At 35.3% G+C, this 27,500-nt stretch overlaps 6 protein-coding genes, 2 non-coding genes and 2 pseudogenes across 8 annotated transcripts in view; 5 read left to right on the top strand and 5 right to left on the bottom strand.

The window, feature by feature from the left end:
- The window catches only part of LOC108462062 (ribulose bisphosphate carboxylase large chain), a 1,719-nt gene extending 243 nt beyond the window's left edge, over window positions 1-1,476 (top strand). Inside the window, exon 1 of the mRNA XM_053024872.1 lies at window positions 1-1,476. This exon is cut by the window's left edge and continues 243 nt beyond it. Coding sequence (XP_052880832.1) covers window positions 1-1,464 — 1,464 coding nt within the window. The 3' untranslated portion in view covers window positions 1,465-1,476.
- A 7-nt stretch (window positions 1,477-1,483) lies between these two features.
- On the top strand, window positions 1,484-4,180 carry LOC128288451 (acetyl-coenzyme A carboxylase carboxyl transferase subunit beta, chloroplastic-like; annotated as a pseudogene).
- A 1,515-nt stretch (window positions 4,181-5,695) lies between these two features.
- LOC128288446 (cytochrome f) lies at window positions 5,696-8,622 on the top strand. Its single transcript, XM_053024867.1, has one exon. The coding sequence runs from the start codon at window positions 7,422-7,424 to the stop codon at window positions 8,382-8,384; it is 963 nt and encodes a 320-aa protein (XP_052880827.1). The 5' UTR covers window positions 5,696-7,421; the 3' UTR covers window positions 8,385-8,622.
- A 3,065-nt stretch (window positions 8,623-11,687) lies between these two features.
- TRNAW-CCA (transfer RNA tryptophan (anticodon CCA)) lies at window positions 11,688-11,761 on the bottom strand. The gene has a single exon. It is a non-coding gene; the product is annotated as a tRNA-Trp (tRNA).
- Window positions 11,762-11,939: 178 nt separating this feature from the next.
- On the bottom strand, window positions 11,940-12,013 carry TRNAP-UGG (transfer RNA proline (anticodon UGG)). Its single transcript has one exon. It is a non-coding gene; the product is annotated as a tRNA-Pro (tRNA).
- Window positions 12,014-13,526: 1,513 nt separating this feature from the next.
- Window positions 13,527-21,057, top strand: LOC128288444 (photosystem II CP47 reaction center protein). Its single transcript, XM_053024866.1, has one exon. The coding sequence runs from the start codon at window positions 18,066-18,068 to the stop codon at window positions 19,590-19,592; it is 1,527 nt and encodes a 508-aa protein (XP_052880826.1). The 5' UTR covers window positions 13,527-18,065; the 3' UTR covers window positions 19,593-21,057.
- LOC128288445 (DNA-directed RNA polymerase subunit alpha-like) lies at window positions 20,958-24,596 on the bottom strand (annotated as a pseudogene).
- Window positions 21,288-22,197, top strand: LOC128288447 (cytochrome b6-like). The gene has a single exon (XM_053024868.1). The coding sequence runs from the start codon at window positions 21,288-21,290 to the stop codon at window positions 21,984-21,986; it is 699 nt and encodes a 232-aa protein (XP_052880828.1). The 3' UTR covers window positions 21,987-22,197.
- Window positions 24,454-25,081, bottom strand: LOC128288449 (30S ribosomal protein S11, chloroplastic-like). Its single transcript, XM_053024870.1, has one exon. It carries the CDS (start codon window positions 25,079-25,081, stop codon window positions 24,617-24,619), a length of 465 nt encoding a protein of 154 aa, XP_052880830.1. The 3' UTR covers window positions 24,454-24,616.
- Window positions 25,082-26,096: 1,015 nt separating this feature from the next.
- Window positions 26,097-26,712, bottom strand: LOC128288450 (50S ribosomal protein L14, chloroplastic). The gene has a single exon (XM_053024871.1). The coding sequence runs from the start codon at window positions 26,710-26,712 to the stop codon at window positions 26,344-26,346; it is 369 nt and encodes a 122-aa protein (XP_052880831.1). The 3' UTR covers window positions 26,097-26,343.
- Between the last annotated feature and the right edge of the window lie 788 nt (window positions 26,713-27,500).

Here is a 27,500-nt window from a genome sequence, read left to right as displayed (position 1 = left end):
ATGAGTTGTAGGGAGGGACTTATGTCACCACAAACAGAGACTAAAGCAAGTGTTGGATTCAAAGCTGGTGTTAAAGAGTATAAATTGACTTATTATACTCCTGAATATGAAGTCAAAGATACTGATATCTTGGCAGCCTTCCGAGTAACTCCTCAACCCGGAGTTCCGCCTGAGGAAGCAGGGGCCGCGGTAGCTGCTGAATCTTCTACTGGTACATGGACAACCGTGTGGACCGATGGGCTTACCAGCCTTGATCGTTACAAAGGGCGATGCTACGACATTGAGCCCGTTCCTGGAGAAGAAGATCAATATATATGTTATGTAGCTTACCCTTTAGACCTTTTTGAAGAAGGTTCTGTTACTAACATGTTTACTTCCATTGTGGGTAATGTATTTGGGTTCAAAGCCCTGCGCGCTCTACGTCTAGAGGATCTGCGAGTCCCTACTGCTTATATTAAAACTTTCCAAGGCCCGCCTCATGGCATCCAGGTTGAAAGAGATAAATTGAACAAGTATGGTCGCCCCCTATTAGGATGTACTATTAAACCTAAATTGGGGTTATCCGCTAAGAACTACGGTAGAGCAGTTTATGAATGTCTACGTGGCGGGCTTGATTTTACCAAAGATGATGAGAATGTGAACTCCCAACCATTTATGCGCTGGAGAGACCGTTTCTTATTTTGTGCCGAAGCAATTTTTAAATCACAGGCTGAAACAGGTGAAATCAAAGGGCATTACTTGAATGCTACTGCAGGTACATGTGAAGAAATGATCAAAAGGGCCATGTGTGCTAGAGAATTGGGAGTTCCTATCGTAATGCACGACTACTTAACAGGTGGGTTCACCGCAAATACTAGCTTGGCTCATTATTGCCGAGATAATGGTCTACTTCTTCACATCCATCGCGCAATGCACGCAGTTATTGATAGACAGAAGAATCATGGTATGCACTTTCGTGTACTAGCTAAAGCTTTACGTATGTCTGGTGGAGATCATATTCACGCTGGTACAGTAGTAGGTAAACTTGAAGGAGAAAGGGACATAACTTTGGGCTTTGTTGATTTACTACGTGATGATTTTATTGAAAAAGATCGAAGCCGTGGTATTTATTTCACTCAAGATTGGGTTTCTATGCCAGGTGTTCTGCCCGTAGCTTCGGGGGGTATTCACGTTTGGCATATGCCTGCTTTGACCGAGATCTTTGGAGATGATTCCGTACTACAATTCGGTGGAGGAACTTTAGGACACCCTTGGGGAAATGCACCGGGTGCTGTAGCTAATCGAGTAGCTTTAGAAGCATGTGTACAAGCTCGTAATGAGGGACGTGACCTTGCCCGCGAGGGTAATGAAATTATCCGCGAGGCTAGCAAATGGAGTCCTGAACTAGCTGCTGCTTGTGAAGTATGGAAGGCGATCAAATTTGAATTCGACGCAGTGGATAAATTAGATAAAGTGGAAAAATGAGATAAACCAGCTTCATAAATCAAATTTGAATTCGAAGCAATGGATACTTTGTAATCCAGTAATTACTGTCGGTTTGTTGAATTGCAATTAAACTCGGCCCAATCTTTTACTAAAAGGATTGAGCCGATTCTATTGTCTATATTTTTGATAGATATATTTTTATCTAGATATACAAGATCTTAAATACAAAAATAAAAGACTAAACACAACTCAAATTTTCTCCTGGGTCCATAATTAATCCTATGTATGGATCCTTAGGATTGGTGTATTCTTTTCTATCCTATATACCACGGTTTCGGATCATGGATCGAGCCAAGCATCACAACTTCTTCTACCCATCCTGTATGTTGTCCTTTTGGCTCCGTGTTGGAATAGAAACTTATTGTATTAGTAGACGAGATTTTACGAAAAAGGTTCTTGATAGGAGAAAAATTTCTTTTTTCAATTTTTTCAGTGCGGATTTTACACAACATGGGGAAATCACTATTTCTAATTGAAAATTGATATTTCTAATTCAAAAGAAAAAAGAGCTCTATCCTATCATATATAATGAACTGCTACTCTAGGTTCTCACAAAAGAGAATCGTTTCTTTCAATATTCACTCATTGTTCGTTAATAACCCTAGTGATTGTATCTAGTATGCGTATTCTGATAGGAAATAAAATATTCAATTGATTTTTCATCGAATGACTATTCATCTACTGTACTTTCATGGAAATAGAGGCAAGAAAGCTCTATGGAAAAATCATGGTTCAATTTGATCTTGTCTAAGGGAGAATTAGAATACAGATGTGGGCTAAGTAAATCAATGGATAGCCGCCTTGGTCCTGTTGAAAATACTACTGTAAACGAAGACCCGACTAGAAATGATACGGATAAAAACATTCATGATTGTAGTGACAGCTCTAGTTATTACAGTAAGGTTGATCATTTAGTTGACGTCAAAGACATTCGGAATTTCATTTCTGATGACACCTTTTTAATTAGGGATAGTAATCAGGACCGTTATTCCATATATTTTGATAGTGAAAATCAAATTTTTGAGCTTAACAATGATCATTCTTTTTTGAGTGAACTAGAAAGTTTTTTATAGTTATCATAATTCTAGTTATATGAATAATGGATCGAAAAATGATGAGCCCCACTATCATTTTAACTTGTATGATAATGATACTAACTGTGGTTGGAATAATCACATTAATAGTTGTATTGACTCTTATCTTCGTTCTCAAATCTGTATTGATAGTTCCATTTTAAGTGGTAGTGACAATTCCAATGATAATTATATTTATAATTACATTTGCGGCGAAGGTGGAAATAGTAGTGAAGGCAAGAATTTCGATATAATAACTCGTGAAAATGGTAATGATTTAACTCTAAAAGAAAGTTCTAATGATCTCGATCTATACAAGGATTTGTGGGTTCAATGCGAATGCGAAAATTGTTATGGAGTAAATTATAAGAAATCGCTTAATTCAAAAATGAATATTTGTGAACAATGTGGATATCATTTGAAAATGAGGAGTTCAGATAGAATCGAACTTTCGATTGATCCAGGCACTTGGGGTCCTATGGATGAAGACATGATCTCTCTGGATCCCATTGAATTTCAGTCTGAAGAAGAGCTTTATAAAGATCGTATTGATTTTTATCAAAGAAAGACAGGATTAACTGAGGCTATTCAAACAGGCACGGGTCAACTAAACGGTATTCCTATAGCAATCGGGGTTATGGATTTTCAGTTTATGGGGGGGAGTATGGGATCTGTAGTAGGCGAGAAAATCACCCGTTTGATCGAATATGCTACCAATAATTTTTTACCTCTTATTCTAGTGTGTGCTTCCGGAGGAGCACGCATGCAAGAAGGAAGTTTGAGCTTGATGCAAATGGCTAAAATATCTTCCGCTTTATATGATTATCAATCAAATAAAAAGTTATTTTATGTATCAATTCTTACATCTCCTACTACTGGTGGAGTGACTGCGAGTTTTGGTATGTTGGGGGATATCATTATTGCTGAACCCAATGCCTATATTGCATTTGCGGGTAAAAGAGTAATTGAGCAAACATTGAATAAAACAATACCGGAAGGTTCACAGGCGGCTGAATATTTATTCCATAAGGGTTTATTCGATCCAATCGTACCACGTAATCCTTTAAAAGGTGTTCTGAGTGAGTTAGTTCAGCTCCACGGTTTTTTCCCTTTGAATCAAAATTCAATCAAGTAGAGTCTTAAGTGAAATTTTTTTATTTGTAGTGAAAAGGTAGTTAGTTAGTTTATCAGAATCAAAGTCAAAGCCCGCGTAATGGGCTTTGACTTTGTGACAAAAAAAGGAATTGTCGAAAAACAAATTATGTGGATAATTATTATTATCATTATCCGATATTACTAATGAGTAAACCTCTAGCAACAAGATAAAAAGCGAATTTTTCCTTCTGTGAAATGAAATTCGAATTTGGAGAGACAAATAAAACGAATTTTATCCTCCTCTATTGCGTATGTATATAGAATTTAAATAGAGAAAAAATAGAATAGAAATATAGAGTTTTGCATCTTTCTATATCTCCCGAAAATTCTATTTTTACTAATAATCCCTGTTCTTGGATCGGATTCTAACGAATCGAATCTTTCGACAATTTGTAATAAACTCTTTCTTTATTAAATTCAAAAATGCAAATTAGAAGACAAGAACAATAGAATAATAAGAAAAGTAAGAGAATAAAGTAAGATAATAAAGAAAGTGGATTATCTTATCATATACATCTATTTTATTTGATTTAAAAAGATGGGCAAGTCCTTTTATTTAATTCTACATTCCTTGCACTTATTAGATATCTATTAGATATATAGATTCGCTTAGATATACTTAGTATTTAGATATAATTAGTATAATATACGAATTATAATATAATCGTTATAAGATATATTTCTAACTAAACAATATAACAATAACAGGTACAAATATTAAATTGAGGTACCCATTTTATGACAACTTTCAGCAGTTTTCCTCTATTTTTGTGCCTTTAGTAGGCCTAGTATTTCCGGCAATTGCAATGGCTTCTTTATCTTTGTATGTTCAAAAACTAAGATTTTTAGATTCGATGGGGCCAAGACCAAATCTTATCTATTTTTTTTCAAGACTTAGATGTCATGGATACCTATTTAGTAGAATATTGTATAACATCCGGCTTACCCGAACCGAACATAAATGAAAAAGCCCCTCTTATGCATACGTAAACATGGTATAGGGTTAAATGAATTATAGCAAGTGGATCGGTACCGAACGGATGTATGAAATTAAAGTCTATATATCTAGTAGATCCGTATAGGCGATCATATAAAGGGGATGATTTTAGATCGAAGCAATTTGATGAATTCCTTCTAAAAGTTCATATCAAAATAGTACTAGTTGATGAGAGTTACTTCGGAAACAAAAAAAGTAAAGTCGAATTTTTTTGGTTATTCTCTCAATTCGAATAAAATGCAACTGGATCTAGTATGTATGAGTTGGCGATCAGAATCTATATGGATAGAATTTATAGTGGGATCTCGAAAAACAAGCAATTTTTGCTGGGCCTTTATCCTTTTTTTTGGTTCATTAGGGTTTTTATTAGTTGGAACTTCTAGTTATCTTGGTAGGAATTTGATATCTTTATTTCCGTCTCAGCAAATAGTTTTTTTTCCACAAGGAATCGTGATGTCTTTCTATGGGATCGCAGGCCTCTTTATTAGTTCCTATTTGTGGTGCACAATTTTTTGGAATGTAGGCAGTGGTTATGATCGATTCGATAGAAAGGAGGGAATAGTCTGTATTTTTCGTTGGGGTTTTCCTGGAAAAAATCGTCGCATCTTTCTACGATTCCTTATGAAAGATATTCAGTCCATCAGAATAGAAGTTAAAGAGGGTATTTATGCTCGTCGTGTCCTTTATATGGAAATCAGAGGCCAGGGGGCCGTTCCCTTGACTCGTACTGATGAGAATTTGACTCCGCGAAATTGAACAAAAAGCTGCTGAATTGGCCTATTTTTGCGTGTACCGATTGAAGTCTTTTGAAATGAATTGCAGAATAAAAGCTTTCTCGCCGGGAGGAAAAGCTCAATCCAAGAATCCTCTTTTTCTATAGCAGAACTAAACTGAAGTTTCTTCAGAATGCCCATTCAAACCAAAGCGGACGTATACGGAAGAGTCATAACATAAAAAACAGTTTTTTGTCCACAAAATAGTTTTTTATGCGTCTGTAAATGTAAAACCGCTCAACTTAATTCAGTAACAAAATAAGCAAGAAATCGAAATACTGGATTCATCTCATATATCAAATCGAAATAAAGACTTTCGCTTTTTATTTGCAATATTTGGAGTTGATACGTTAGATACAGATAGATCATATCTTGTAAATTTTCTCTACTTTTCTTTTCTCAATCGGCCCCTCCCCTTTTATCCTTTCTTTTGTGCTCCTTAAGAACTAAAGAACTAAACAAGTGGATTTCTTTCTTATAACATAATGATAAACGTAATGATAACTTTTCTGTCTTTTTTTGTCACTCATTTTTGATCAGCATAATATTTTTCCTAATTTTTTTTTCAATTATTGCTGGACTCTAGACTATATATAGTTTAGATAACCCGCGAAAATTTTCGACATATTTGATTGCGATCTTGATATAGACAGGGCGCTCCTTCGTCTCAAAATCTGAATAGAACAATCTTTATTATTTGAAGCGGTTCTTTCGGGCAGTTATCAAAAGAGGGCAATTGCTTCGAATTTGATCAATTGAGATATATGGAAACAAAAACAATATAACAATAATATATATATTTCATTCGAATTCAAAGTGGATTCTTATTTTCTATATTCTGTATTCTTTTTAGATTCAATTAGATTCAAGGGCTAAGCACTGAATCAAAAAAAAACAGAGAATAGATTCATGGGCCCCTACTTTATAATATAATGAAAGGCATGCTTGATAGAAAGATTAGATCACATAAAGTCAACGAATGAGGTGGGTTCATTAACAACTCACAGATGAAAAAATGGCAAAAAAGAAAGCATTCACTCCCCTTCTATATCTTGCATCTATAGTATTTTTGCCCTGGTGGATCTCTCTCTCATTTAATAAAAGTCTGAAATCTTGGATTACTAATTGGTGGGATACTAGGCAATCCGAAACTTTTTTGAATGATATTCAAGAAAAGAGTATTCTAGAACAATTCATAGAAGTAGAGGAACTCTTCCTGTTGGACGAAATGATAAAAGAATACCCGGAAACACATCTACAAAAGCTTCGTATAGGAATCCAAAAAGAAACGATCCAATTGATCAAGCTGCACAATGAGGATCATATCCATACGATTTTGCACTTCTCGACCAATCTAATCTGTTTCGTTATTCTAAGTGGTTATTCTATTTTGGGGAATGAAGAACTTCTTATTCTTAACTCTTGGGTTCAAGAATTCCTATATAATTTAAGCGACACAATAAAAGCTTTTTCTATTCTTTTATTAACAGATTTATGTATAGGATTTCATTCGCCCCACGGTTGGGAACTAATGATTGGCTCTATATACAAAGATTTTGGATTTGCTCATAATGATCAAATTATATCTGGTCTTGTTTCTACTTTTCCAGTCATTCTAGATACAATTTTAAAATATTGGATCTTTCGTTATTTAAATCGTGTATCTCCGTCACTTGTAGTTATTTATCATTCAATGAATGACTGAAAATGATTCACGGATTCAATTAGAATCTTTCTTACTTTCGAGATAAGCAAAGCATGCAAAGTCGTACTTACTTTACTCTTTCTACCCATCAGGAGAATACAATTTCTCCTCTGTTTCAGTCATTTTTTTTTTTCAGTTTTCAGTAAAAGTAAATAGCAGAATCGTGGCTAGGGAACTATACTAGTGACCTACCTAATTTTATTGTAGAAATTTTCGGGATCAATGATTGGACCATGCAAACTAGAAATACTTTTTCTTGGATAAAGGAGGAGATTACTCGATCCATTTCCGTATCGCTCATGATCTATATAATAACCGGGGCTTCCATTTCAAATGCATATCCCATTTTTGCGCAGCAGGGGTATGAAAATCCACGAGAAGCAACTGGGCGTATTGTATGTGCCAATTGCCATTTAGCGAATAAACCCGTGGATATTGAGGTTCCACAAGCGGTACTTCCTGATACTGTATTTGAAGCGGTTGTTAGAATTCCTTATGATATGCAACTGAAACAAGTTCTTGCTAATGGTAAGAAAGGGGCTTTGAATGTGGGTGCTGTTCTTATTTTACCAGAGGGGTTTGAGTTAGCCCCGCCTGATCGTATTTCGCCCGAGATGAAAGAAAAGATAGGCAATCTGTCTTTTCAGAACTACCGCCCCACTAAGAAAAATATTCTTGTGATAGGTCCTGTTCCTGGTAAAAAATATAGTGAAATCACCTTTCCTATTCTTTCCCCAGACCCTGCTAGTAATAAGGATGCTCATTTCTTAAAATATCCCATATACGTAGGCGGAAACAGGGGAAGGGGCCAGATTTATCCCGACGGGAACAAAAGTAACAATACTGTTTATAATGCTACGGCAACAGGTATAGTAAGCAAAATCATACGAAAAGAAAAAGGGGGGTACGAAATAACCATAACGGATGCCTTGGATGGACATCAAGTGGTTGATATTATCCCCCCAGGACCAGAACTTCTTGTTTCAGAGGGTGAATCTATCAAACTCGATCAACCATTAACAATTAATCCTAATGTGGGTGGATTTGGTCAGGGGGATGCAGAAATAGTACTTCAAGACCCACTACGCGTCCAAGGTCTTTTGTTCTTCTTGGCATCTATTGTTTTTGCACAAATCTTTTTGGTTCTTAAAAAGAAACAGTTTGAGAAGGTTCAAGTGTCCGAAATGAATTTCTAGATCTGTGGATTTATCAACATCAAATTTGTAAAAAAGAACAAATTATTCCTGGCAATTAGGTTAGGTATAATGAAAAAAGGGATGAAAAGTCTTTTGCTTGTTTCTATTCTTTCTCTAGGAATTGCTTTTACCGCATTCAAAATTCAAAACAAAATATGTATATTGTGAAGAAGACTATTTGTCTTTACCTCTTTTTTTTTCTTTTTTCAATCTAAATTGGACTAAATTGGGGGGGGGGTGTAATTATATTCCTATTGTCAGTGTCAGATTTAAATGTTACAGAATAGGTTTTGTTTTCTAAATTCAATTTGAGTAGATACTAAACATAAGATAAGTAAGTGGAGAATAGAAAGGAAGGATAAATTAAATGAGGGGAACAAATAATTACAGGGAGTATTCTTCGTCTTTCTAGCCTTCGACACAAGAAAAGGGTGTGTAAAATTCCTTTTCTTGTGTCGAAATAATAACAATTCCGGGACCCGTTCGTCAAAGATTTCTATTCTTAGTTTCGATTTTTCCAGATTTTTCAGAACCCTTTATTTTTTCGATTTACTTATAATAGAATAAGTAATAAGGATAATATAATAAGTATAAAATAAGTCGAAATAAGTATAATATACTAAGTAATGGACAACCAAAAAAAAGAGAAGGAATCCTTACCGATTTTTTTTGATAAAATAGAATCAAGGCGATAAACTTATAAAATAATTTCAAACTTTGATGAAATACTAAAATAAATCGAGTAAGGTTAGACTAGTCTAGAAAAGGTTTGAATCTGGTCGACAGAAAAAAAAAGAAATATTAAATATATATTGTATTGTGTCATCCAATTGAGTGATTCCTTTTTTTCTTCTAACCTTGAAAGTATCGATAGATACTATCGAAGAGCAGATGCTATGAATCAATTAATTGAAATTGAGTTCATTTTCCAAAAAAATCATCGGAAAAAGTGATCCATTTGTTGTCATTTATACGACCAAAATATTATGATCATGATCATTAAGAATTCAACGGGACCCTTCCTCGCGAATCAGACAAAGAAAGAGGAGGCGGGCCCCGTTGAGTTCTTACACTTTCATGCCTATAACTTAGTTCGTCCCATTATCCATTATTCCATATTACAGGGACGAACCCAATCCAGAATATGAACCATAAAAGAAAATACCTATTAAACCGATCACAGGAATACCAGTTACCGTACCTATTATCCAAAGAGGAATCCTTCCAGTAGTATCGGCCATTTATCCCGCTTCCCTCCGCATTTCATCAAGTGGTCATGCTAAAGACATAAACAGTCATAGATAATTATGAGATACAATCCTTCCGAATGGGATAAGAGAATTCCTACTATTATTTAGTATTCTACTACTCTTTTTTTTTCTTAATTGAAGAAATAATTGGAAAATAAAACAGCAAGTACAAAAATGAGTAATAACCCCAGTAGAGACTGGTACGATTCAATTCAACATTTTGTTCGTTCGGGTTTGATTGTGTCATAGCTCTATAATTAATTCGAATTAGGTTTATCGTTGGATGAACTGCATTGCTGATATTGACCCCAAAAAAGAAACGGTAGGTACAGCTAGTCCGTGAACAGCCAACCATCGCACTGTAAAAATTGGATAGGTTCGATCTATGGTCATTGGGTCCTCCTAAAAAGATCTACTAAATTCATCGAGTTGTTCCAAAGAATCAAAACGGCCAGTTATTAATGGAATTCCTTGTCGGCTCTCTGTAAAATACTCGTTTGGACGAGGGCTTCCAAACACATCATAAGCTAAACCTGTGCTGACGAATAACCAACCCGCGATGAATAGGGAAGGTATAGTAATACTATGAATGACCCAGTATCGAATACTGGTAATAATATCAGCAAAAGAACGTTCTCCTGTGCTTCCAGACATGCCGAGCTCCACATATTCTTGTAGGGATCGATTCCGTAAAAGATGGGATCAGTAAATGGAATTCACCGAAACTAAATCTTTGTGAGATCGTCAATATTGTACCAAAGGTATTTTTAGAGTATACCGAATCAGTATAGCTATCCTTCTTCTGACACAGCAACGCAATTTCAAACAGTATATCGACGTGAAGTGCTAGATAATTTCTTTCTTCTTCTTGCTTGTCGATGTATAACCAGGTATCATGCAATAGAAAATTCCTCAAATTCCTGGAGGTATTGGCTTGGGCCTAGAAACGGAAGATCAGGTAACCCGTGAATCCAACGAGTTGGTTTATAATAATTCATGAAGGAAATTATCATATTTCCGCAAGTCAATTAGATGCGAAATATAAAAATTGACTTTTTTTCGTAGTTGCACAAGAGGTTTTGTTTTTTGTTGGAAGCCCTCTTTTTTTTTATTTTTATTTTAAGGAATTGCTTAGTCGTCTAGTAACAAGTAAGAGTAGTCGTTAGATATAGATAAAAAAAAAAGAGCAAGGAATAAAAAAAAATTCTACTAATCAATATTTGTGAGGCGGCCTTTCTTGTATTCTTGTATTAGATCCAAAGGTTTTTTCTTGACCTAACTACAAAGATGATGAATCGATTTCTTTTTCTTTTCTACTCTTGTCCTGCCGCTCTATTTTTGTGAATACCATTTATAATGATTGATGAAGCAAAAAATTTCAATTGAACTTATTATTTCAATTGGTATTTTGCTTATCCCCTCTCGTTTAAAAATTGAAACTTAGGTAAGTGCTTTATAAACATATGTATAAAAGAACATATTTCATTTAGCTCCTTCATGCCTACTATAACTAGTTATTTCGGTTTTTTACTAGCGGCTTTAACTATAACCTCAGCTTTATTTATTGGTCTGAGTAAGATACGACTTATTTGAAAATTAATTCAATGAACGAACAATTCATAAAAACAAAGCTTTCTGCCCTATTCCATATATTCTATAGCTCCTTACCGTGTTAATTATCAATTATTAGGTATTGATATTCATGGGCAATAGAAATTAATATTTAGGGATAGATATTACCTTTCTTTTTCTCCTTTCAAATAAATTGAAATGATTGAAGTTTTTCTATTTGGAATCGTCTTAGGTCTAATTCCTATTACTTTGGCTGGATTATTCGTAACCGCATATTTACAATACAGACGTGGTGATCAGTTGGACCTTTGATTAATTAACATACCCTTTTTTTGACTGACCCCTTTAATTCTTAAATTTTTTAATTTCAATTTATTTAATAATTTGAATTTAATAATTTAATCCAAGGAGGTCAAATTCGAATTGCTGTTCAATTTTTTTTTTCAGTTCGGTGTAATTTTCGACCTAACAAGAGCGGAATCGCGCTCTGTAGGATTTGAACCTACGACATTGGGTTTTGGAGACCCACGTTCTACCGAACTGAACTAAGAGCGCTTTCTTAATAAATAAGACTGTAAAAAAGAGGATTCTTTTATTTTATAACCCCAATACATCGCGCACAACTATACTATCATATATCATATATAATATGAGAAAACGATAGATTATGTATGCTTAATTTTAATCAATCTAAAACGACTCCCTCGTTACTGCTCAAAGGAGAAGTAATAGGTAGGGATGACAGGATTTGAACCCGTGACATTTTGTACCCAAAACAAACGCGCTACCAAGCTGCGCTACATCCCTTTCAATTGGCCTACAATGTCATTGTAGAGAATCCCTGTCTTGTTTTCCACACCCTTATTTCATCTATTGATATACAAAACGGATCTTTCCATTTCCTCTTTTTGGTCTCATATCATATAACAACCATATAATGAATAATAAATGAATATTTTTAGCGGGAATTCTCAGGCGGAAAGGGACCTATTTTGTTTTGCTGTTTTAAGAAAGGGAAAATCTTATCTATCGAATCATTGTACATTTAAATTTGAATTTTGAATTAGGAATTCCGGGTACAAATAGACAAATCCAAGTGGTCTTTAACCACACATACATGCGATTATATATGTATTACCATAATGTAATACGATAAAGAAGGAGGATTTTAAATGCGAGATCTAAAAACATATCTTTCCGTAGCACCGGTACTAAGTACTCTCTGGTTCGGTTCTTTAGCGGGTTTATTGATAGAGATCAATCGTTTCTTCCCGGATGCGTTAACATTCCCTTTTTTTTAATTCGAGTTATTGTCGCGGGACGGGGCGAAAAAGATTAGATCGAGATACAATCAAATATCTGTGACTACTCTCTCGCCCCCCCCCTTTTTTTAGTTTTTTTTTAGAATTAGATAAGAATTAGATAAAATAAATAAGGAAGGTAGAACGAAAAAAGTGGATTCAACCTCACCGAAACTCGGGTTCAAGCTCCAATTAAATTACTAGTAGAGCGAAAAGAGAAATGTGGCTGGAACAACAGTATCCTACAAGATACTTAAAGAAAATACCGTACGGTGGTTTGATTCTAAATAGAGTTCGAAATCGTTGTATTACTTATTCTTATTATTTACTATAAATCTATATTGATTTACTATATTGATTGCAACAAAATCTTTCAAGATTTGGTTTTGAGTTAGCAACTTTTATTTCTTTTTTTTTTCATTCCTTTCTTCTTCGCTTTTGATCGGAAAATAGAAAAGTTGGGTGAATTAAAAACTCAAAGGAGGTTCATGGCCAAGAGTAAAGATGTCCGAGTAACGATTATTTTGGAATGTACCAGTTGTGTTCGAAACGGCGTTAATAAGGAATCAACGGGTATTTCCAGGTATATTACTCAAAAAAATCGACACAATACGCCCAGTCGATTGGAATTGAAGAAATTCTGTCCTTATTGTTACAAACATACAATTCACGGGGAGATAAAGAAATAAATCGAATCAAGTGCTCGTATGTCACCACTTCCCGAGAATATGAAAATATGACATTAGGTATATAATATATTAAGTATATAATTAGTTATATAACGCATATTTTCTTTCTATATTATTAATATTATTTATTTAAATATTATTAATATATTTTAATTTATATATATTTAAATTATATATTGAAATGATAAATAATAATAAAATAAACAATACAATAATAAAATAAACAAACCAAATCCTATTTATTATATTAATTCTATAATTTGAATTTTCAAAATAGGATTTTAGAAATAGAGATAGGGATAGGATTCTTTTAGAAATATTAGAAATAAGGAATAAAGAAATCATGGATAAATCCAAGCGACTCTTTCTTAAATCCAAGCGATCTTTTCGTAGGCGTTTGCCCCCGATCCAATCGGGGGATCGAATTGATTATAGAAACATGAGTTTAATTAGTCGATTTATTAGTGAACAAGGAAAAATATTATCTAGGCGAGTAAATAGATTGACCTTAAAACAACAACGATTAATTACTATTGCTATAAAACAAGCTCGTATTTTATCTTCGTTACCCTTTCTTAATAATGAGAAACAGTTTGAAAGAAGCGAGTCGACCACTAGAACTACTGCTCTTAGAACCAGAAATAAATAGGCTTACCCCTTCAAAAGAATCGAATCCGGTTGGGGAAGAAAAAAAATATTTTTTTTATTGAGCGTCTTCGCTCATCTTGTTTTGATGACCTTATCAGAATCAGAATTTTTTATCATATTAATTTCTACTCTACCTTCCCCGAGTTCATTCTCGAGGGAACCCCATTTCATTTAAAGCATTTCGTTGGATTCCTTCCGATCTCCTTATTTTCTAATCTCGTTGGAAATCATATAAAGACAATTCCTATTTGAGATAGCTATTTGTGCAAGTATTTTACGATTCAGAAGCAACTGTTTCTTGTACAGATTGTGTATTAATCGACTATAACTATAGGATACCCCAACCCCACGAATTACTGCATTTATTCGAGTGATCCACAAACGACGAAAATCCCTTTTTTTCCTATCTCTATCCCGATGAGCCGAAACCAAAGCTCTTATTCTTTGTTGAGTAATAGTTCGAGTAAGTCTTGAATGAGCCCCCCGAAAGCTTGATGCAAATAAACTAATTTTTTTTCGACGTCTACGAGCTATATATCCCCGTTTAATTCTGGTCATTGAATAAAAGAAATTTTGATGAATAACTAATTCTTTCTTTCAGTTATTCTTTTCTAGTCTATTAATAACAAAACGGATTCTTCCAATGTATAAAATAAAAATTCCAATGGCTTTTGCTACTCTAACCGTCCCGACCACGATTTTTCCTTTTTTCTAGGCATTTCATTTCGCCTTGAAATAAGAAATTGTATTGATACTAGGTATCAAAAAAAGCATATTAACTAAAATAAAGGAGTAAATAGAAATGGATAAATAAATAGTGGGTTCCATCGTTTCTATGGTTACTTCTTAAACGGTGAGGTCCTCTCTATACACCGGAGCTCATTCCTTCATTTAATTGGTAACTTGTACAGTTCACACTCTTCGGCTCTACTCATAAATTTTCCAGTAATAGATCTTTCACAACGAGATCTATCTTATACAGTAACGGTATGTAAGGATGAGGATTAATTGGGCAGCTGACCCTGTTAGTCCGTTCTTTGCAAGAGTCGAAGCATAATCTTTTTGCTTTTTAAATAGGATTTTCCCCGCTTAATGGATAAGCATTTGCTACCAATGGGGAATTTTTTCTCATCTTAAATTCTAAGATTGGATTTGCGCCAATGGAAACCATAAATTTCATACACAATAGAAGGATATGGTAGATCTAGCTTTTTTAGATAGTGAACGGACGAACCCCATTCTATTCACTGGTACGGATCGTTGATACTGAAAAAGTTGTTTCTTTTTTCTCAGCCCATGATCTGAACAAGTCGCACATACACCCTAGTACATGTTCCTCGGCGCTGAGGACATCCCCCAAGAGCAGGGGATTTCGTGACATTTCTAATTGGCTGTCTTGCATTTCTAATAAGTTGTTTAATAGTTGGCATACTGAATTATATACATAATAGACTGGTTTAGATCGATCCTAACCAGATGATTCTGAATTACTTCTTTTTCTATTTAATAGATTAATAAAATATTAACCCCTTAGGCTTTAGGCTTAAGTTAAGAAGGAAAGGAAGAAGAGGGATTAAATCAATCTTAATTAAATTGTGGATTGGTGTTAAATCGTTGCTATTGCTATTTGTTATTTAACTTATTTAACCGCTACAAGATCCACAATTCCATGAGCTTGGGCTTCTGTTGCTGACATAAAAACATCTCTTTCCATGTCTTCGGATACAACCCATAGGGGCTTGCCCGTTCTTTGTACATAAACCCTTGTGAGGCTTTCGCGAAGTTTCAGTAGTTCTTCCGCTTCCAGGATAAATTCTCCTGTTTGTGCCTCATAAAAAGAACTAGCAGGTTGATGGATCATTACCCTGATGATATAACATAATAAAAGGTTCTTCTAACTCACATAATGAGGCGAGAAGAATAGCTAAAAATAGCTAAAGAATAATAAGAAAAAAAGATAGAATTGAACAACCGTACAGGCATTTTTTGTGCATTGCATACGGCTTTACAATGGAATTCTCTTTTTTCTTTCATCGAAAAAAGAAAAAGAGAAAATAGAGAGAGCGTCTATTAGACCCAGATCACTAAATAATCCAATTACCACCCTTCTTTTTTTTTTCGGAAAAGTTCAAAAATACTATGATGGCTCCGTTGCTTTATATATTTATTTCGTCTGTGATTCAGCAATCCCAAAGTTTCTTTTTTTTTTCAAAAAAAAGAAAGAAAAAAATAGTCTTTTTTTTTCGTACTCTTTTATTTTATAACATAAATATTGTTATAAATATTGTTAATAGCCTCTGGTGTGAAAAGAAAAAAAGTTTGTGACGCTGAGATGGGCCCACGAAAGCTAAGATAAAATTGGAAATGCCCTTTCTCTCATACTACTCTTTCGATACATAATCTAATGTTTTGAAAAAAAAAAGAAATCAAAAAAAATATCATATCGAATTCGAAGTGCCATGCTATTATTACTTACTAATTCATATTTCATATGGCGAAGGCATAGTCTTCTTTTTTCTTTCCATCAAATAAAAAAAACTCATTGGCGCCGAGCGTGAGGGAATGCTAGACGTTTGGTAATTTCTCCTCCGGCCAGGAGAAAAGATCCCATTGAAGCAGCCAATCCCATGCATATTGTATGCACATCTGGTTGCACAAATTGCATAGTATCATAAATAGCTACTCCGGGTATTACCCATCCGCCAGGAGAGTTTATAAACAAATACAGATCTTTGGTATCATTCTCTATACTGAGATATACCATAAGACCAATAAGTTGATTCGAGATCTCGCTATCAACCTCTTGGCCTAAAAAAAGTAATCTTTCTCGATAAAGTCGGTTGATTAGGATAAAATTGTATCCCTTAGTAGCCGTACAGGCACCTTTTGATGCATACGGTTCAACAAAAATTGCGAAAAAAAAATCAATGTGTAGATTCCAGCCATCCTTCGTTTTTTCTAGTGTGCCTTTTCTAACTTCTAATTTCTAACGAAGGGGCTTTTTCTTACATTTTTTAAATAAAATGAAATTAAAGAAAGATAAGTTTTGGCCCGTTTTCCTATAATCTATAATATAGAAAAATTCGCTAAACTTATCGCACAAACTTTTCATTGATCTATTTTTTTTTCATTGGGATTCAATCCAAATCACGATGTCATTTTCTTGTTCCTGAATGGGTTTCATCAATTTTTTATTCAATTTTTTTAGGTTTATGCTCTACTCCGAGTAAAGATCCGCCCGATTTTGATTTGCGCATATAGGACAAATGACCCAATACCACATCTTTTTGCTATGATTTCATTTCCTTTTTTATTTTAATTCCTTTTTCTTTCATGTTTTCCGCCAAATATTCAACGTATTTCTCATATTATTCGATTGATTAATAGTTTGAAATCGTTCTTATTTCTATTTCGAATTTGTAAATAAAAAAGATTTATGATTATGATATAGGTGGTAATCATAAATGTATTACCAATTGGGTTTTTTCTAAACGGAGCCTGGATGCTTCATTTTTTCGGTCCAACCAAGCCAACCATAAATCATTCTAATTGAAAATATTAATCTGGATACCCCCCCAAAAAAATGAAATGGATCTCTAATTGCACTTCATTACACTTCACGCTACAAATTTTGATAATTCAATCAATCTTTTTTGGGCGAAACAGAGGATATCTCGATCGGGCGAGAGAACGGGGGAATCCCATATGACCCAATATATTTGACAAGTCGCACTATACGTCAACCCAAACTGCATCTTCCTCTCCCGGATTTCGAAAAGGAACTTTTGGAACACCAATAGGCATTAAAGGAAAGAAAAAGAATTAAATACTATATTTCACTTTGATCTGGAAGCGTAATAATGGTCTTAATAATATTGGCCTCATATTTTATACATAGATAGAATAAGGCCATAAAATATAAAATAAAGAAAGACAGAATGAATGAAAGAGAATTCTTACCAATAGGTCCTTTGAATGATGAACAAATAGGGATACGTTCATTCATAAAAAATAGGATCAACCCCCATTGCGTATTGATACTTATCGGGTATAGAATAGATCTGCTTCTCTTTTTTCTTCTGAGCCGAATTCTTCCCTTAATTACTAATGGAATAGAACAAATATTAATCCTTTCTCCGAAAGAATCCACCCAAAAGGGGAGGTATTCCAATGCAATAAAGTTACATAGTGTCTATTTTTCGTTGATAAAGGGGTATTTCCATGGGTTTGCCTTGGTATCGTGTTCATACTGTCGTATTGAATGATCCCGGTCGCTTGCTTTCTGTTCATATAATGCATACGGCTCTGGTTGCTGGTTGGGCCGGTTCAATGGCTCTATATGAATTAGCCGTTTTTGATCCCTCCGATCCCGTTCTTGATCCAATGTGGAGACAAGGTATGTTCGTTATACCCTTCATGACTCGTTTAGGAATAACCAATTCATGGGGCGGTTGGAGTATTACAGGGGGGACTATAACAAATCCGGGTATTTGGAGTTACGAAGGTGTGGCCGGAGCACATATTGTGTTTTCTGGCTTGTGCTTCTTGGCAGCTATCTGGCATTGGGTATATTGGGATCTAGAAATTTTTTGTGATGAGCGCACAGGAAAACCTTCTTTGGATTTGCCCAAGATTTTTGGAATTCATTTATTTCTCTCAGGAGTGGCTTGCTTTGGCTTTGGCGCATTTCATGTAACAGGATTGTATGGTCCTGGAATATGGGTGTCGGACCCTTATGGACTAACTGGCAAGGTCCAACCTGTAAATCCGGCGTGGGGCGTGGAAGGTTTTGATCCTTTTGTTCCGGGAGGAATAGCCTCTCATCATATTGCAGCAGGGACATTGGGCATATTAGCGGGCTTATTCCATCTTAGTGTCCGCCCGCCCCAACGTTTATACAAAGGATTACGTATGGGAAATATTGAAACCGTCCTTTCCAGTAGTATAGCTGCTGTCTTTTTTGCAGCTTTTGTTGTTGCCGGAACTATGTGGTATGGTTCAGCAACTACCCCCATCGAATTATTTGGTCCTACTCGTTATCAATGGGATCAAGGATACTTCCAGCAAGAAATATATCGAAGGGTTAGTGCTGGGTTAGCCGAAAATCAAAGTTTATCAGAAGCTTGGTCTAAAATTCCTGAAAAATTAGCTTTTTATGATTACATTGGCAATAATCCGGCAAAAGGAGGATTATTCAGAGCGGGTTCAATGGACAACGGGGATGGAATAGCCGTTGGGTGGTTAGGGCACCCTATCTTTAGAGATAAAGACGGGCGTGAACTTTTTGTACGTCGTATGCCTACTTTTTTTGAAACATTTCCGGTTGTTTTGGTAGACGGAGACGGAATTGTTAGAGCGGATGTCCCTTTTAGAAGGGCAGAATCAAAGTATAGTGTCGAACAAGTAGGTGTAACTGTTGAGTTCTATGGCGGCGAACTCAATGGAGTGAGTTATAGTGATCCTGCTACTGTGAAAAAATATGCTAGACGTGCTCAATTGGGTGAAATTTTTGAATTAGATCGTGCTACTTTGAAATCCGATGGTGTTTTTCGTAGCAGTCCGAGGGGTTGGTTTACTTTTGGGCATGCTTCGTTTGCCTTGCTTTTCTTCTTCGGACACATTTGGCATGGTGCTAGAACCCTGTTCAGAGATGTTTTTGCCGGTATTGATCCAGATTTGGATGCTCAAGTGGAATTTGGAGCATTCCAAAAACTTGGAGATCCAACTACAAGAAGACAAGTAGTCTGATGCAAGATTGCTTTGTTATTTTTTGCTTCTACTTCTATTTGTGATTTGCCATAGGCTGCTGGAAAAATCTTGATTTAAATCGCTGCCTTTTCTTTGATTCTTGTTCTTTCTTTATTCGGGAGATGATTCCAAATAAACAGGTACGGAAGCTATAATTGTAAACCACGATCGAATTTATGGAAGCATTGGTTTATACATTCCTCTTAGTATCTACTCTAGGGATAATTTTTTTCGCTATCTTTTTTCGAGAACCGCCTAAAATTCTAACTAAAAAAATGAAATGATTTTTCATTATCTCAATTGAAGTAATGAGCCTCCCAATATTGGGAGGCTCATTACTTCAATTAGTCCCCGTGTTCCTCGAATGGATCTCTTAATTGTTGAGAGGGTTGCCCAAAAGCAGTATATAAGGCGTACCCAGTAAAACTTACAAGTAAACCAGATATAGAGATGGCGACTAAGGTTGCTGTTTCCATTATTATATAATTTCAAGATCACAATGGGTCTATGATAAGATTGTTTATTTACAGCGGAATGATATACAAAGTCAACAGATCTCACTGAATACAAAATAAGATTTATGGCTACACAAACCGTTGAGGGTAGTTCTAGATCTGGTCCAAGACGAACTGTTGTAGGGGATTTTTTGAAACCATTGAATTCGGAATATGGTAAGGTAGCCCCTGGATGGGGAACGACTCCTTTGATGGGTGTCGCAATGGCTTTATTTGCGATATTCTTATCTATTATTTTGGAGATTTATAATTCTTCCGTTTTACTGGATGGAATTTCAATGAATTAGATTCACAAGAATCACGAAGCCTCGCGTTTCAATACAAAAATTGAAACTTTTAGTTCTCGGATTTTTTAGCCCCATTCTATTTCGGTAGTTCGACCGCGAAATTTATTTGTTTCTGTATTTCCGGAATATGAGTGTGTGACTTGTTATAATTGATCCTATTGATAGTACAGAAAATGGGTCTGTCATCTTGATCGAGATAGTTTTATCCCGTCGGATAGTCATTCTAGTATCTGGAGCACGGAATATATGAAATGGATCACAAAGTATTTGAACTATGATTCATACTTAATATTCAAACCTCGCGGCCGGACTCAAAAAAAAAATTCAAAGAAAGAGTTATATTATTTATAAATCGAAAGATTTTTTATTCTTTCAAACTCTCATTTAGTTTATGCTTATTTTGATCAAAGGACAAACCTTTCTTTTCTTTGTATTTTTATTTATTATATCTATTCTATTGATTGAATAAGTGATGATCCAATGGTTCTTACTCAAAGAATCTTTGGACTTAGTTTGAAGGTTTTATTGAATCATCGCGGTTCTGGTATGAATCTGAAGTTTCAATTGATTCATAGGGTCTTAACAAGAGAATTCCTATCAAAAAGAAAGAAAACAAGAATAAAGCCACATTTCATACAAAGAACAAATCAAAGCAAAGAAAAAGAAATAAGTAGGTAAATAGAAGATTCAAGAGGCCTGTAACGATCAACATAAAGACGACTGCGCCGACTTGATTTTTTGGCATTATAATTACAACTACAACAAAGAGCTTTCGGATTTTCACTCTTTTGTGTCTTCAGATAAAATTGAATGAAAAGATTAAGAAGTTTCAAACTTTCTATTCCATATCCGTTTCAGCTAATACTTGGGTGTTTTTGTTTGAGCTGTACGAGATGAAATTCTCATATACGGTTCTCGGGGGGGGGTCCTCTTGGTTTACCTATCTCAATAAAGTCTATGATTGGTTCGAAGAGCGCCTCGAAATTCAGGCGATTGCAGATGATATAACTAGTAAATATGTTCCTCCTCATGTTAACATATTTTATTGTCTAGGAGGAATTACGCTTACTTGTTTTTTGGTACAAGTAGCTACAGGATTTGCTATGACTTTTTACTATCGTCCAACCGTTACTGAGGCTTTTGCTTCTGTTCAATACATAATGACTGAAGCTAACTTTGGTTGGTTAATCCGATCAGTTCATCGATGGTCGGCAAGTATGATGGTCTTAATGATGATCCTGCACGTATTTCGTGTCTATCTCACTGGTGGTTTTAAAAAACCTCGCGAATTAACTTGGGTTACAGGCGTGGTTCTGGGTGTGTTGACCGCATCTTTTGGCGTAACAGGTTATTCCTTACCTCGGGACCAAATTGGTTATTGGGCAGTCAAAATCGTAACAGGCGTTCCGGAAGCTATTCCGGTAATAGGATCGCCTTTGGTAGAGTTATTACGTGGAAGTGCTAGTGTGGGACAATCCACTTTGACCCGTTTTTATAGTTTACACACTTTTGTATTACCCCTTCTTACTGCTGTATTTATGTTAATGCATTTCCTAATGATACGTAAGCAAGGCATTTCTGGTCCTTTATAGAGAATATAGACCATAGCTATATTGTAACCAATAATTTATCTTATTACTTGGGGGAGGAACAATAGTATTTCATTGCTACAAATATGGATTATTGAAAAAAAAAATAAGACATGTATTTGGATATTTCCTTTCAACTACAACAATATTCTAGTATTTATTTGACATGAATAGTTGAAGGGAATTCCCCGAAGAGAAAATGGATTATGGGAGTGTGTGACTTGAACTATTGATTGGGCCGTGCAGAAATATGCCTTTATCTGCTACATTGGAATTCACAACCAAATGTGTCTTTGTTTCAACCACCGTGTAAGCCCCATACAAAGGATAGGCTGGTTCGCTTGAAGAGAATCTTTTCTATGATCAGACCTGACGATGTTGTGTATAAATAGGGCTCCGTAAGATCCAGTAGAATAAGTGATTTGGCATAATCAAAATTAGATTTTAGTTTTTTTTTTACTTTCTTATCTTAATAGTATGAAAATGCATTCATTTCTTCTGCATCGACCCGATTTAATTATACTATCGGAGTGAAACAAGGGATCTAAAGAAGAGCAAAGGCTAGACTATATTAGTAACAAGTAAATCCTTTGTATGTAAAAAATCTCGATATATTTTTGGGATAAAGGTGAATCGCAAGGCCTAAGACGACCCATAAAGCACTTGATCACGATCAATTTTGTACGCCTACTTGGGTATTGAGCATTTACCTGTAAAAATGAAATTCCTTGGAATGTATAATTGCAACTCCGTAAAATGGAATCGGGTAACTTTTTTCTTACATATGGAACCATTCATATATGTGGGGATAACATATAGATTTATTTTAAACATATAGAATATAGATTTATTTTATAGGTATCCGTTTGTATCCATTTGATTCGATTGACTTTTGCTTGAGCCGGATGATGAAAAATTATCATGTCCGGTTCCTTTGGGGGATGGATCTAGAAAATTCACCTATCCTAATAACAAAAAAACCTGACTTGAACGATCCTGTATTAAGAGCTAAATTAGCTAAAGGTATGGGTCATAATTATTATGGGGAACCCGCATGGCCCAATGATCTTTTATATATTTTTCCAGTAGTAATTCTCGGTACTATTGCTTGTAACGTGGGCTTAGCGGTTCTAGAACCTTCAATGATTGGTGAACCCGCGGATCCATTTGCAACTCCTTTGGAAATATTACCTGAATGGTATTTCTTTCCTGTATTTCAAATACTTCGTACAGTACCTAACAAGTTATTGGGTGTTCTTTTAATGGTTTCAGTACCCGCGGGATTATTAACAGTACCGTTTTTGGAAAATGTTAATAAATTCCAAAATCCATTTCGTCGTCCAGTAGCGACAACCGTTTTTTTGATTGGTACTGCAGTAGCCCTTTGGTTGGGTATTGGAGCAACATTACCGATTGATAAATCCTAACTTTAGGTCTTTTTTAAATTGAATCAATTAAAAAAAAAATATCATGATGTGCGTATCTAGGGAGTAGTCACTTCAAAGGCAAAGTGAATTCTCCCTAGATACATTTATTCAATTCTGGTCCGAATCTATGGATTGTGCTGAAGGTTCAAAATCCATTGGATTAAAAATTTTGATAAATCAATTTCGAAATGCTTTTTCTACTTCTTTTCTAGAATGCCCAATATTTGTTTTACATCTTCTATGCGAAAGTGTTCAATTTTCATAAGGTCTTCTCGACTGTTATTCAAAAGGTCCAATAATGTATGTATATTGGACTTTTGAGACAATTATAGATCCTGGGAGGCAATTCTGATTGGTCAATAAAAATATATTTCAATGCTATTTCTTTTTTCTTTTTTGTTAGTTTAACTAATCTATCATGAAACGGAAAAAAAGGTAAAGTAACATCGTGTTGATTGTTTTCTAAATGTAAGTTTTCTTCTTCCGTATGTAGAAAAGGAATAAATAAATCAATCAAATTACGAGAAGCTTCATGAAGTGCTTCTTTCGGAGTTAAACTTCCATTTGTCCATATTTCTAGAAAAAGTATCTCCTGTTTTTCATTATCATTCCCATAACAATGAATACTATGATTCGCATTTCGAACAGGCATGAATACAGCATCTATAGGATAACTTCCGTCGTGAAAGTTCTTTGGCGTTTTTATACCGTATCCTCTATTTCTCTCGATTTGTAATCCAATACACAAATCAATTGGTTCGGTTAGGCTGGCTACATGCTGTGTATTATCAACGATTTCCACAGAAGGTGGTAAGATGATGTCTTGAGCAGTTACATATCCGGGACCCTTGGCACAAATAAAGGCGTTACGAGTTCCATACAAATTCCCTCTCAATACAATTTCTTTCAAATTCATTAAAATTTCATGGACTGATTCTTGAATACCTACTATGGTAGAATATTCGTGGGGTATTTTCTCAGATTTTGCACGTGTAATGCATGTTCCTTCTAGTTCTCCAAGCAAAGCTCTTCGCATCGCAATGCCTATTGTGTCGGCTTGGCCTTTCATAAGTGGAGACAGAATAAAGCGTCCATAATAAAGGCGCTTACTATCTGTTCTTGATTCAACACACTTCCACTGTCGTGTCCGAGTCGAAGTAGAGACTTTTACTTTCTCTCGAACCATAGTAATATTATTTTATTTGATCAGATCATTGAATCATTTATTTCTCTTGAAATCTCTTTAGTGTTTATTTCTACACGTCTTTTTTTAGGAGGTCTACAGCCATTATGTGGCATAGGGGTTACATCCCGTACGAAACTTAATAGTATACCACTTCTACGAATAGCTCGTAATGCTGCATCTCTTCCGAGACCAGGACCCTTTATCATAACTTCCGCTCGTTGCATACCTTGGTCTACTACTGCTCGAATAGCATTTCCCGCTGCGGTTTGAGCAGCAAAAGGGGTCCCCCTTCTTGTACCCTTGAATCCACAAGTGCCGGCGGAGGACCAAGAGATTACCCGACCCCGTACATCTGTAACAGTAACAATGGTATTGTTGAAACTTGCTTGAACATGAATAACTCCTTTTGGTATTCTACGTGCACTTTTCCGTGCACTACTGCGCCCATTCCTACGTGAACCAACTTTTGGTATAGGTTTTGCCATATTTTATCATTTCATAAAGATAAGTCAGAGATATATGGATATATCCATTTCATGTCAAAACAGATCTTCTATTTTTATTTGTTTATCGCTTTCTTTAAGATTAGTTTCTTTTCTTTCAGGAGTTCTTTTAGAATAGAAAGATTATCCTTGTCTTTGTTTATGTCTCGGGTTAAAACAAATTACGATAATTCGTCCCTCCTACGGATTAGGCGACATTTTTCACAAATTTTACGAACGGAAGCCCTTATTTTCATAGTTGTTATTCCTTAAATTTTTCCGAATTCGCTTATTGGAAGAAAATAAGTTTCTTGAAATTTGAATTGGATCCCCCCGAAAGAAATCTTGAAGTTGAAAAAACTACCTAATCGTTCGAATCCTTGTTGCGAAGTCTATAAATTATACGCCCCCCTGGTTGAATCATAAGCACTTACTTCACTTTTGTTGACTCTATCCCACGTTGGTAAAACTCTCCCGAAACATAACCTAAAATCAGATCTTCATTATCTAAAGGAATCCAGAGTGGGAGTGATTTACTAATTAAATTAAACCTTCATGAATCCATTTTTTTGTTCTTTTATTCCAGGTAAAACTTCCTTGACGTATCAACTACCGTAGGGCAGGAGGAGTTCTATTAGACAACCCGTGCTTTTTTCTTTTTTTTGCACAAATGGAGAGTTTCGGATACAATTCGTATACCGGACAGATTACCATATAGAACACAAAATTTCTCCACCGATTCCTTCTAGTCGAGCCTCCCGGTCTGTCATTATACCCCGAGAAGTAGAAAGAATTACAATCCCCATCCCGCCTAAAATCCTAGGAATTTGTTGATAGTTAGAATAGATTCGTAGACCTGGTCGACTGATCCGTCGTAAATTTAAAATAGTTCTATGTGGTCCTTTTCTATTCCGTCTATGTCGTAGGGTTAAAACCAAAAAATATTTGTTGCGTTCCCGATGTTTCCTTACGTTATCGATAAAACCTTCTCGTAAAAGTATTTTAACAATGTTTTCAGTGATGTTAGTAGATCCTATTTGAATCGTTCCTTTTCTATTCATATCAGCATTTCGTATAGAGGTTATTATGTCAGCAATAGTGTCCTTACCCATGGTAAACTAAAATTTTTGTTGCTCCCGAATTTTGATATAACCAACGTGGTCTTTTTTTTTTACTTAGTAAAGGTATATACGTGAGACACAATCTACTAATTAATCTATGCCATTTAAATACTCTAAATACTCTAACTATACTTGGGTCTCGTCTTATAATACCTCGGGAGCTAATGAAACTATTTTAGTGAAATTTAACTGTCTCAATTCCCGGGCGATCGCACCAAAAATTCGAGTTCCTTTTGGATTTCCTTCTTGATCAATGACAACGGCAGCATTGTCATCATATCGTATTATCATCCCGTTGTCGCGTTTGAGTTCTTTACGAGTACGTACAATTACAGCTCTGATCACTTCTGATCTTTCTAGAGGTGTATTTGGTACTGCTTCCTTGATCACAGCAACAATAACGTCACCAATATGAGCATATCGGCGATTACTAGCTCCTATGACTCGAATACACATCAATTCTCGGGCCCCGCTGTTATCTGCTACATTCAAATGGGTCTGAGGTTGAATCATTTTTGAAATCTCTTTTTTCAATGTAACAAAGGACGAAGAAAAAAAGAAATATTGTTTGTCAAAAAAAAAAAAGGAAACTCGCAATTGTTTTTTTATTCCCAAGACAAGACTTCTTTCCTTTGGTTCTATATTCCTATCCTGAAATAATGAATTGAGTTTTTATAGGCATTTTTGACGCCGCTATTGAAATAGCCTTTCTGGCTATATTTTCGGCTACTCCGCTCATTTCATAAAGTATTCTGCCCGGTTTAACGACAGCTACCCAATACTCGGGAGATCCTTTCCCCGAACCCATACGTGTTTCTGTAGGTCTTACCGTAACGGGTTTGTCTGGAAATATACGTACCCATATTTTTCCACCACGGCGTACATTTCGTGTCATTGCGCGGCGCCCCGCTTCTATTTGTCTAGATGTAATCCAAGCGGGTTCAAGTGCTTGAAGAGCATATCTACCGAAACAAATCCGATTACCTCGATAAGATATCCCCTTCATTCTTCCTCTATGTTGTTTACGAAATCGGGTTCTTTTGGGGTTATAGTTGATGGTTGTTGTTTATGAATTCCATCTCTACTACAGAACTGGACATGAGAGTTTCTTCTCATCCAGCTCCTCGCGAAAAAAAAAATGAATAAAAAAATATTTAATTCTTAATCTTAAGATATACGGGTAGTTAATGAATAATTGAATCTTGGGATTCTTTGCTTTGCGATTTTATCTGATCTATTAGAAATTTGTATATCTTGTTTGGATCTATTGGATATATATATAAGTATAAGGAATTAAACAC

The sequence above is a fragment of the Gossypium arboreum genome, unplaced genomic scaffold (genome assembly GCF_025698485.1).
Source record: "Gossypium arboreum isolate Shixiya-1 unplaced genomic scaffold, ASM2569848v2 Contig00219, whole genome shotgun sequence".
In the NCBI taxonomy this organism is placed as follows: domain Eukaryota; kingdom Viridiplantae; phylum Streptophyta; class Magnoliopsida; order Malvales; family Malvaceae; genus Gossypium; species Gossypium arboreum.
Note: the sequence above shows the minus strand (reverse complement) of the source record. Positions and strands in the feature narration are given on the sequence as shown.